The sequence below is a fragment of the Pieris napi genome, chromosome 3, assembly GCF_905475465.1.
Source record: "Pieris napi chromosome 3, ilPieNapi1.2, whole genome shotgun sequence".
Classification (NCBI taxonomy): Eukaryota; Metazoa; Arthropoda; class Insecta; order Lepidoptera; family Pieridae; genus Pieris; species Pieris napi.
Genome location: NC_062236.1, coordinates 1,926,508 through 1,938,558, shown reverse-complemented (window position 1 = coordinate 1,938,558; position 12,051 = coordinate 1,926,508). Strand labels below are relative to the sequence as shown.

General features: G+C 33.7%; 1 protein-coding gene across 2 annotated transcripts; it reads left to right on the top strand.

The window, feature by feature from the left end:
• The first annotated feature begins 444 nt into the window (after window positions 1-444).
• Window positions 445-11,789, top strand: LOC125063605 (tetratricopeptide repeat protein 21B-like). 2 transcript variants are annotated; one of them, XM_047670119.1, is made up of 13 exons: window positions 445-678; window positions 771-874; window positions 1,068-3,115; window positions 3,501-3,786; window positions 4,619-4,812; window positions 5,330-5,716; window positions 6,268-6,372; window positions 6,914-7,085; window positions 7,890-8,055; window positions 9,024-9,227; window positions 9,688-9,786; window positions 10,669-10,787; window positions 11,339-11,789. In XM_047670119.1, exons 3-13 carry the CDS (start codon window positions 1,199-1,201, stop codon window positions 11,575-11,577), a joined length of 3,888 nt encoding a protein of 1,295 aa, XP_047526075.1. In that variant the 5' UTR covers window positions 445-678; window positions 771-874; window positions 1,068-1,198; the 3' UTR covers window positions 11,578-11,789. The 2 variants fall into 2 exon arrangements, with proteins under 2 accessions (XP_047526075.1, XP_047526076.1); XM_047670120.1 differs by having other exon boundaries at window positions 768-874.
• The last annotated feature ends 262 nt before the right edge of the window (window positions 11,790-12,051 follow it).

Sequence of the window (12,051 nt, the reverse complement as noted above, 5' to 3'; positions counted from 1 at the left end):
ATTAGTTTGTTTTTAAACATATTTGATACAATTACAATTTTAGTACCAAGAGATCAAAAATCTTACATCAGTGATACAGTTACGGACATACAGAAAACTCAAATTCTATTTTATAATATTAGTGTAACAAAAACCCCCATAACATTATCACAACTATTGACTTACTTTGTGTTTAAATTATCTCAATGTTAATATTGTAACAAACTCACGTTAATCCCAGTACCAACTATTCCAAAGCTCAACAAATAAAAACGAGTGATTGTCAAGCTATTAATTAATTATTCGCCCAAGTGTTTGGTATTGACTATTGTCATATTTTCCCGCCATAACATGTATGATTATGTCAAAATAAAAATTCAAAGAATCTGATTCCAAACTCAAATTTCAATCTTCAAAGTCAAACGTTAAAGTTATCGTCTGTCAAATGTCAGAATATTTTAATTTTTTATGATAGTTGCCTACTCACTACTGCCTAGTCTAATACGCAATTCGCATTATTTTAAATATATTATATAAATATTTTTATCCTTAACTATTTCAATAGTTTAAAATAAATTTTTGTATAAAGTTTTATCCAAGCGACTGGAATGTTAACAAGAGCTAGAGCTTTTTCAACACAGGCGCTGAAAGTTGTCAACAATGTTGCTAAGCAACAGTTTGTGATCACTTTGCAAACAGGTTTGTAGTATAATTAAATTTAATTTACTGCCTTGTTTCATAAGTCTTTTGTATATTTAATTACTGTAAAAAATATTTGTTTTTGTCAGCAGAAGCCATTTTAAGCTATGAGGAAAAAGGCAAAGTAATTACATTAATTCATACTGATGTGCCTGCTGAATTCCAGGGCAAAGGTGTTGGGAAGTTATTGGGACAGGTAACAATTTGTATTTTATTACTGCCCTGAGCTTTTTGTAAATTTTTAAAATTAATTGAAACCTCTTTTTAAAATTATGTGACTAAAAACTAACTATAGGTTTCAGTTAAGTTACTTCCTTAAATATGTATGTACCTACATTTTTGTAGTCTACAAATTTTCTTGATTCAATAGTTTACCTTTTATTTTACAGCATGCATTTGATTATGCATTAAAGCAGAAGCTAGATGTGATATGCAAATGTCACTTTCTAGCAAAAGTCTACCAGGATAATATAAAAAAATACAAAAATCTTAATGTTAAGCTGGATTTGGATTAGTTAAAATGGCGAGTATCTTGAATAGGTGTAACATTCACTATTATATAAGAGAAAAATGCTATGGCAAAGCTAAAGATATTTCTAAGCATTCATCATTACAGCCTAGTGAATCTTCTGAATTTTTATTTTACCATGCTTTATGCAATATATTTGAAGGCCAAGGCCAGTTAGGCATAAATGAGTTGCTGCCGCTACAGTCCAATCAAGATATCAACTTAGCTGTAGTCATGGCACTTATTTATAGCCACAAGCTTGTAAATACCATAGAAAAAGATGATTTATATAACTTGGAAGCTAAGTTAAAAGAAGAAAGGAAACATGCAGATGCAAAATCACTATACTATGCTGGTCTCTTCCTATCATTTGCTGGAAAGTATGAAAAGTCTGCAGATTATGTAAATAAATCTCTAAGAAAGGATCCAAATAACCTAGACGCAGTCATACTTAAAGCATACAATGATATGTATTTGAACTTAGATATGCATCCATCTATACAAGACTCCTTGGAGTTAATTTTAAGTAAAAATGATAAAAATGTGGAAGGTTTACTTGCATTGGCAAAATTAAAGTATCTATTAAAAGATCATGATTTATCTAATTTGACTCTTGATAAATTGATTGTCCACTATCCCAGGGAAGTAGTTCCTCTGATTGAGAAATTAAAAAATGAATTTGCTACTCAGAGATGGGAGGCTGTATATGACACCATAGAGCGAGTATTATCTTTAGAACCAACTAATCTAGAAGCTTTGAAAATTCGAATATTCATTGCTCTATGTAGAAATTCAGATTATATAGAAGCAGTTGACCAATTAAATACACTATATACAATTTTGGAAAACGAGGAGACGCAAAATGGATATCAGTTTTATGACATTGCACAGACATTTTCTAAAATATGTGCAAAGTCTAGTACAGTTGTATCGCAAGTTTATAGATTTGCACAATATGCATTTGAAATGTACTCAAGTAATGTTGAATATTTAAGTGAAGTTGGGTATCAGTGTATTCTACAAGGCAAATACAAAGAAGCACTAAGTTTCTTTAAGGCAGCCAGCAAAATTGATAGTAACTCTATAACAGCATTATGTGGTTTAACACTATGCCAAATGTCTGATAATGGCCCGACAGACCAAGTAGCACAGCAAGTGGAACTGTTATTTGAAATGCAAGGAACGAATAAATTTCCAATTTTATACCTACTAACCGCCCAATTGCATACAAAAGATGCAACTTCATATCTAAATAAGGCAATTGATTCTCAACTATCCAAAGCCAACACACACCCATACAGTTTGACATACATCAAAAACTTAGACCCCGAATTTTTGCTCAACGTCTACAAAGAGTATAAAAAGTATTTGCCTAAGAAACCCTTAGTTATAACTAGCTATTTATCCTACTCGCAAGATGAAAAGAACGTATCAGTTGAGAAGTGCCTTAAATTATTGAAAACGATAACCGATGCTTGTCCAGGCTTAATACCAGCTTTACATGAGTTAGCTAAACTACAGTTTCAGTTTGGTTTGCCATTAGAAGCGGAGAAGTTGGCTTTACAAATTGGAGATATGGATAATACACATGCGGGAAGTCAAGTTCTGTTAGCACAGATCTATATACAACAACAGCAGTTCGTAAAGGCCGCTCAATGCTTGGAAATGTGTCTTAGTTACAACTTCAAAGTGAGGGACAGTGCGATGTATCATTTTTTAAATGGTGTGATTTTGAAAAATTTAAACCAAGCACAAGATGCCCTATCATTTTTTACAACAAGTCTTCATATTCTTAACAGCAAGAATAATATCGGTACGAACAAACAAATTGATGATTTCAATATAATAGATAAAGCCACATTGTATCTTCAAATGATTGAACTGCAAACTGTGTTAGGATTGTTTGGTGATGCAGGGAAAAGTTTGCAGGTAATTTAAATTTTTGGTTTAAATCATCTTATTGCATTAATAAATGTATTTATTGCGTGTTAGTTTTATTTCTGTTTAATTAATTAAGTCTATTAGTTGTCGTGGTCATATATAAAAGCTTCAATTCTAAAATATTCAAAGTCAAGAGTTATCTTAAGTATGATGCCTCTTTTAAATCTAAAATCTCTTTTAAAACCCCCTTATTAAAAATCTATATATATCTATCTACGTCTCACTTATCACAGCGCAAACATAACTTGATAGAAAGAGACAAAAGAATACTTAGTTAATAGAGTGATTTACTTTATAAGAATAAAGGGATTACATTTCAATTATCTACTTATTTTTCTAAAAGGGATTCATTCATTCACGCTAATTCTTTCAGGAGGCAATTCAAGAGTTCTCATACACATCTGAAGAGAATCGTCTTTTAATCGCACGAGCCGATATTGCTCTTCGTAAAACAGATATCGATACAGCAATAGACACATTAAATGAAGTAAAACCCGGGCAGCCATATTACTTCCAAGCTCATAGTAAAATGGCCCATATATACCTTAAAGAGAAGAAAGATAGGGGAATGTTCACGAATTGTTTTAAGGAAATCGTTAGTAATCACCCGATGGCAGATGCTCATACTATGATGGGTGATGCCTTTATGTCTATACATGGTATGTGTGAATCCCTATTTTATTTTAACGGCACTTCCTGTTCTTGACAATCACTTAAATGGGCTATCTGACAATACACATTTATTTATGTAGTTAAGGTATTATGTAGTTTAATAACAATTATTCTTATTTTTTGGAGTGAAACTTCTTTATCGGCGTTGGAAAAATAATTCCGTCACATTTTTCCATTACGCGCCATCTTTTTCTTGTCCCTACCACGGTTGATTCGAAGAGATTCGAAGCCATTAATAACAAAAATATATAATAACGATAACAATGATATCTAGTAATTATTCTATTACAATTAATGAAAATATATATATATATATATATAAGGTATATATATAAGGTATATGTATATAAGGTAGAATGAAATAATTGTATTTATACTCATGTCTATGATAGTAAAAGCCTTTTGTTAAACTTGATCTAATTTAACTTTATTATTATTTTTCGAAAAATAAGGTCATAAAGAAGTTTCACTTGTGTACGCTAGTACACGCACACATTTTTATTGATATACAGTATACATTTACACACAAATCTTCCGTTAATTTTTACTATTATTATTACGTTCTTTTTTTGCGTCTGAGGCGCAAACTAACTGTGGTCTCTGGAAAAATGACCAGCGTTGCGGAACACGTCTTCTCCACAGCATAATGCTGAGAGCCATTTACTGCCACAACACACACACACATTACACACATAAAATGTTTTGATGATTTTGAAATGACACACACTTTTTTTTTTCTTTCCATAATTTTTGTAATTTATTTTTTAATATTATTATTATTTTGTGTGTTTCGTTACTAATAAATGAATGTTATTTTAGAACCAGTACAAGCAGCTGAGTCGTACGAAACGGCATACAAAGGGAATCCGAGCAATATTCAATTAGTAAAGAAACTTGGTGTTGCTCTTGTCAAAATGCACGAATATGATAAAGCTGTTCGGCACTATGAAAATGCAATTGACCAAACAAATGACGACGAATTAAGATTTGAATATTTGGAGCTTCTCCTCAAGGTATGTAAAGCGCCGATAACATTTTTTTTTAAATGTATAGGGACCCCTACCTCCTAGCCTATCAGACACGCAATCAGGCAGATATGTGACCGAGTGGCTAAGCAGCAGGAGAATGTCGAATTCTCCCCTTTCTTAAAAAGGGACATTATTTTCTTGAAGGGTTGGCGTCTCCCGCCGGGCCCGGGCGACAACTACTCCGGAAATATTGCCGATAACATTAAGGAAACCGCAGAACCAGTTCTTTTTTAATGTAACACACAGTTATACACACATACACTCACTTTAAAGGCCGACAACGCACTCGCGAGCCCTCTGCCATTGAGAGTGTCAATGTGCGGTGGTAACACTTAACATCAGATGAGCCTCTTGCCTGTTTGCCAAAAAAAAGCTCACATTTTCTGAAAACTCAACTCAAAGACCCCTTATGTCAAATTTCATAAATTTTGACACACAGGAGTGTTACTTAGCCCTTGATAGTTGGTTTAAGCAGCACTTAAAATTGATTGTATGTTATCAGCTCAAACAATATGACAAAGTGGACTCCGTAATATCATCTCAACTGATCCAACCACACAATAAAGAGAGAGACACTCCAACACTGAAGCGCCGTATCAAACTCCTACTGACTCAAGCGAAAAGCCGCGATTTAAAAAACTCAGCGAACACAAACCTTATACTGTCAGAGGCGAAAGATCTCCAGAATGCGGTCTTAAAAAGAGTCGAGATAGACTCGAAGGGAGATCTGCAAGAGGAGAAAGAGATGCTGTCAAAGATTATATATTTGCTGGCGAAGGTTAAAGCGGTTAAAGAACCGGGAGTAGCTGCAAGTCTTCTATCGGAGGCATTGATGTATTCGCCCAGAAATCCGGAGACCTTGTTTGCATTGGCTAAATTGTATGCGCAGGTATAATATTATTTCTCTTACTTGAGTCAGAAAGAGAATCAGCGTTATGTGAACTAATTATTATTATTTGCTTGATATCATTTGCAAGATTTCGAGCTACTATAGGTCGGTTATCGAAAGCTGGCGGGTTCACAGTACTCACACTAATGCAATTTCACATACAGTATGTTTCAAAATATGTTTTTTTTGCCATGCTATACATTTTAGTCCACTCATACACGACGGACGACTGTCCGTCGATTCATGATGTATTTATGATTATTTCAGTTTGACATCACGTCTCGCGCTTATTCACAGACACTACACAAGCACAAAGTGTAAATGTGTTGAAGCCGCCAGCTTTAGTTAACATACCTATAATAGTCAAGGAAAAAAAAGTGTCGCTACCTTTTAGGTCTGGGCCTCAAATTTTTGTATCTGTTTCGTGAGCCTTAATAGGCAAGTACATAATCAGCCTTTTGTTTCATTGGATTTAGTTCCATTGGTATATATTAAGTTAAACGAAAAAAATTATCATGTACCATGATTTAAGTTTTCTTAAACGTTTTTAGATGAATAATCCAGAAAAATGTGAACAAACGTGTAGCGTTCTGTTGAATGCGGAGCCGAATAATGAGTCCGCGGCTGTCATGATGGCTGATTTGGCTTTTAGGAAGGTATTTTAAAACACATATTTATAATCATGTCGGGTATAATTAAAACACATTCTATCCAATTCCACACCAAACTACCTTTTGGACGGGGCAACTAGAATCATCTTTATATTTTATTTAACGTTCAAAAGTGCTATTTTAGGTGGTCTGACTTGTAAATATTAATTCTCCTTTCCATTAAAAATAATACACATTAGTGTAAAATGTTTGATTTGTGCCTATATCCGACACACAAGGCAAATTAAGCCGGCAACGCACCCACGAAAAACGGGTCTCTATGGGCTGCGACGACCATTTTGGCGGTCCAATAGGCTCGTTTGGCCCCTTATTAAAAAAAACGAAAAAATATTATTTTGCCTAACAGATGAGCTTGTTGTTATCGGATTTAACTAAAATCATGACTGATAGAAACATGTATTATCTTAGGCATCTTTTTAATCTCAAAAGAAGAAAAAGAAAGAGAGAGAGAGAGAAGAAAGAATTTTTTAAAAAGTATAAAGCCAGTAGTAGGTAATATCAAACTCATCATTATAATCGTTTTCAGGGGGAATTAGAAACAGCTCAGCGACACCTAAGCCAGATATTATCAGTGAAACCGACAAGTTGGGAGGCGCTTGCGCAGCTCGTTGAGGTCCAATGGCGAAGAGGGAAAATCTCTGAAGTGGATCCAATTATCGAACAGGCCAGACTGACTATGGGGAAGCAGGAGGATCCTGGTAAGGATTTTATGGTTTTTGTATTATGACTGAATTTAAATATTTTTTTTATTATTTTGAATAGAGTAGTGTTGGCCTAGTGGCTTCTAGGTAACACAATGTACACTAATATGAACGTCAAAAAAGAAATATACATTCAATGCTTCTAATTTTACATTTACTGCCAGTTCTCAAATTAAGGGCGTAGAACGGAAGAGAAGAACTAGCAATAACCTCCCCGCCACTCTTTTTAATCGGCAAGTTTTTTGTTTAACACCACACCAATAGAATTTCTATATGCGCTTTTAACATTCACTCGAACCATGAAGGAAAACATCGTGAGTGGCAACTGACTTCAACCCAAAAAGTCGCCGGCGTGTGTCAGGCACAGGAGGCTGTTCACCTACTTGCCTATTAGATTGCAAGTTTCACCACGATGTATTTAAAAAAAAAAATTACGCCATGGCTATCAAACTATTTAATCACCTTCCTAGAAGTTCATCACTGCCGTGTAATGCTCTCAAGGGGAAGGTGATTAAATTTTAAAGGCAAGATGGTAGAGTATTTAGGCCATAAGTTTTGACAACGTTTATAATTAACGGTTCTTATTATTATGATATCATGATAATTAATATGACATTTGCATGCCTGTTTTTATATGGCTGATTGTACGGTTTTTTATAATTAATTATGCTGAATGAATTAATTTATTTACGCACAAAACTATTGAGTAGACTTAATTTATAAGTAACACTATTGTGTCAATATATTTGGCTATTCTATTGATTTCTTAACGTGTTCTAACGTGTAAATATAATTTTTCAGAATACTCGTATTGCGAAGGACTATACTCATCATACCAGGGAAAAGTAAATGCTGCGTTACGTCAATTAAATATCGCACGACGGTCACAAAGATGCGCAGGCGCCGCCGCCAAGCGGATGGTCCTGCTTTGTCTTTCACAACATGCGCAGGATTCACTACGGGAAGAGTAAGGAAATTTTAAAGATTAAAACTATCAATCAGTCGTCTAATTATTAAAAATGACTAGTCTATTTTTTTTCCTTTATGGCTCTGGCACGGTTTGTGCACTAGTCTATTTAAGCACATATAGATACTTATACAGGGTGGCCAAAAAGTCGTGGATCAAACGCAAATAGGGGTAGTAGGGGGATGTAGATATTTTCGAATTTTAAGAAGAATTAGTAAAAAAAAGTTAATTTTCATATAAAAACCAAAATAAATCATAACTCTGCAGGGGTTGACCTTAGAGACCTCCTGTAGAACAATTTTTTGCCGCTGTTGACCTCATATGCACATATAAATGCATAGAGCATATATATATTGCTAAACTATGTAGCAGGTATAGGCAATCAAAAGGAAGGCTTATAAATACACCAAGCGGGAGAAGAGGCAGTAGATCCTCGGCCCTTAAAGTTACACCTTTGTTTTCTTTATTTCTGAATATAAATATTTTTTAAAGTGACGACATAAATCTGGGGCCATAACCAACGAAAGCTACTAAAGTCTCGTATAGTATTTTGTCTCATCTCAGAATGTAGGATTGAATGTAATAATGTATGAAAAGCGCTTAACAGTCACAGATTAGTCAAAAATAAGAGCATTAACTATATAGCATATGAAAATTCTTTTTTACAAAGTTTGTGCAATAAACCATGAAACCTATTTTAATGATGTTATATTTTTTTTAATTACTGTATTCTGTGCTTGAAGTTTATAGTTTTTAAATAGCTTCGACAGATAAAAAGTAAGAAATGCGCCAAACTGTCACAGATTAGTCTAAATTGAGATATGTAAACTCCTTTTTACAAACTTTGTGGAATAAATCATAAAACCTTGTTCAATGATGTTATATTTTTTAATTACTGTATTCTGTGCTTCAAATTAATCGTTATAGAATTGCTTGGACGTTCTAAATTTGAATATTTATTCTTTCAGTGACACACGAATTCTAGCATTACGCACTGCAGAGAAATTGCTTGTCGAAGTGAACACATCTGAGAGGAAGGGTCTTCACGCATTACTGCAATTGGCTTCCAAACAGAAGTCGCAGGCTGAAAGAGTTCTCCAAGAACTGTTGCCGTACGTCAGTGAGGAAGGAACACAAGACGATCCATATTTGATCCTGGCGATTGCTAGCGCGTAAGTTGCAGGCGTCCCGTAAATTAAAAATCGATGTTATTAAGTTCGTAATGCACATACTTGGACCAAATTCTTGCAAATAAATTATTTTATTATAAATTATCCCTTAGTAGCTAAAGCTATATAAAAATTGTATTTGCCTAACAGCATATCAATTTTAATTTACATATTACAATCACGAACGAATGTTTAATTACTAAATATCCATTGGTGCACAGCCGTGATTCGAACACACAACCTCATGGTTGAGGAGCGTACACTATCACTACCAAGAAAATATATGAGCGACTTCAAAAAGCTCAAATTATGTATATCTATTGGTCTTTTAACTTGAAGTATCTTGAGGGGGGTATTACTATTGGGCGAATTTTTGGAAGCGGATGCTAAAAATCAATGTCTGATAAGTGAAGAAAAACTATATAGTAATTCATTAAAAATCGTATACTTTATATCGTAACAGGTACAATATAGTGAAGCAACCCACTCGAGCCAAAAATATACTGAAAAGAACAATCTCTTCTATCACGTGGACTCCTGAGAAAGCTGATGGGTTGGAAAGGTAAGTGTTTAAACATTATCTATTTCATGAATTTAGAGTAAGGTAAGACAAGGTTGAGACTTCGCTAAGTTATAACACGATATTCTTATAACGCATTTTCATATTACGCGATTTCAGTCCCTCATATAACGGGTGTATTTATAATCAGTTTTTTCTTAATCGATTTAAATCCCCTTTAACGAAAAATGTTAAACGTGACTCGTTTTTACATAACGCGTTATACGAGAATACTCCCACTATGCGCTGTATAACATCGGGAGTCGTAATAAGCATCATGGGACTATTAGACAAGATTTAAAAAAATAAGATTATTTATTCGTGTCTATAGAACCAACATATTTTTCAGCAGTTATATCGCTCCATTCCTTTAAACACAACAAACAAGTTTTTAAGAGCTAACAATGATTCTTAAATTACTATTTTATTTTGATTAAATTTTGTTTCCCAAAAATTAAATTACAAGACTATATTATATAGATATGCGAAGACATTATTTACATTGTCGTTTTGACTAGTCTTATGACCTTTTCACCAAACAAAGAACGCTTTAACTCTTTTTAAATCTCAATCAATAAATTGTGGTGCGACTTCTGTCAAATAGCCATTCTCAACTCTGAATGTTAAAACATTAAAAACCTAAGCGTATTTAAAAAAAATTGATACAATATTGTCGCTTACAAAAGAAATATCTAAACCATGTTTGTATTACATTTAAATGTGTATTAACTTAATGTATAGTATATTTATAAATAAAGGAATCCCAATGAATTTCAATATAAATTTCTGCTGTTCATCTGTGTTTTTTCCTTTCTAGTTTGTATTTTGTTTTAATATAATCAATAATTGTGTGTAAAAGTGATTATTTTCGTGTATTTTACGTAGATGCTGGCTAGAAGTGGCTGATAACCAGATTAATTCAGGAAGACTTGAGGCCGCAAAGGAGCTCCTTGCGAAAGTCCTTACACACAATAAGTCTTGCATCTCAGCCTATCAATATCTAGGTAAGAATCTCACTAGGCTTTACTTACTACCTAAACTCTAAAGTATAGGCAAATTTTGACTCGCACCTCCACTATGTGAAACCAGCTGCCCAATGAAGTATTTCCGGATCAATTTGACTGTCCTTCAAGAAATAAGCGTATCAATACTTAAAAGGAAACGCACTCGCAGGCCTCCAGTGTCTATGGGCGGCGGTTTATTACTTAACATCAGGTGAGCCTCCTGCCCGCTTGCCCGCTGTTTCAATAAAAAATTACTGCAATTCATCCCCCCCCCCATTCCTCTTGTCAACAAAAGAACGCTATCAAAAATAATAGTGCATAAACGTATGATAAATTTTTATAGGAATCCTCGAAAATGTATTTCAAGCATAGACAATGTGTGGGTAATATGTGTAAAAGAGTAAATACTGTTGACGTAATCACCGAATAATAAAATCGAAGAATCCTCCCTCTACCCTCTATAGTGTCTCACGTACTACTGGAACGCTACGTCTTGACTCTGTATCTTATTAAGTTCCTAATTAGAATGTATCTATATAATTTCCTCTCAGGTTTTTTATCGGAAAAGGATCAAAACTACAAGAGCGCGGCACACAATTACGAACAAGCCTGGATCCATTCAGACAAAAGCGATCTCTCAATTGGCTATAAACTTTCGTATGCGCACCTTAAATTAAAAAAATATCCCGAATGTATTGTTGTGTGCAGACATATATTGAAAGTGCATCCCGATTATCCGAAAATAAAAAAAGACATTTTGGAGAAAGCGAAATCTAATTTGAGAACTTAATGTCTGAATGAACTCAACTTAATGGAGATATCTCACAAACGTAGCAGGATCTTTTAAAATTTGTTTTATTCATAATTTAAAGAGCATTTATATTTTATTCATGTGTTTAGTATAGAAAATGTTATTCAAAATATGTTTTATATTAATATGGTTTGTCATAAGATACAATTTTCCCTATAAGCAAAGATTTATTCAATAAAATTTTAAAAATCGAATTTCTTTTATTTATCGATTTCGAGAGCCTGAAACTAACTGCGTTTGTTTGTGATTGGACAAACGGACGCGCTAGCGTTTTGTCTTTTATTTTACATTATCAGTTCCCTTTAATAAACAGATAAATGTTTCAAAGTTCCTTATCAAATTGACTTCGAATTCGGCTTCAGTTATCTCTAGAACAAGGTCTTCGTAACGTTGAAGTTGGTTATCGAGAAAAATTAAGCTTTTTTTTCACTTAAGGTAACAGTTATGTGACAA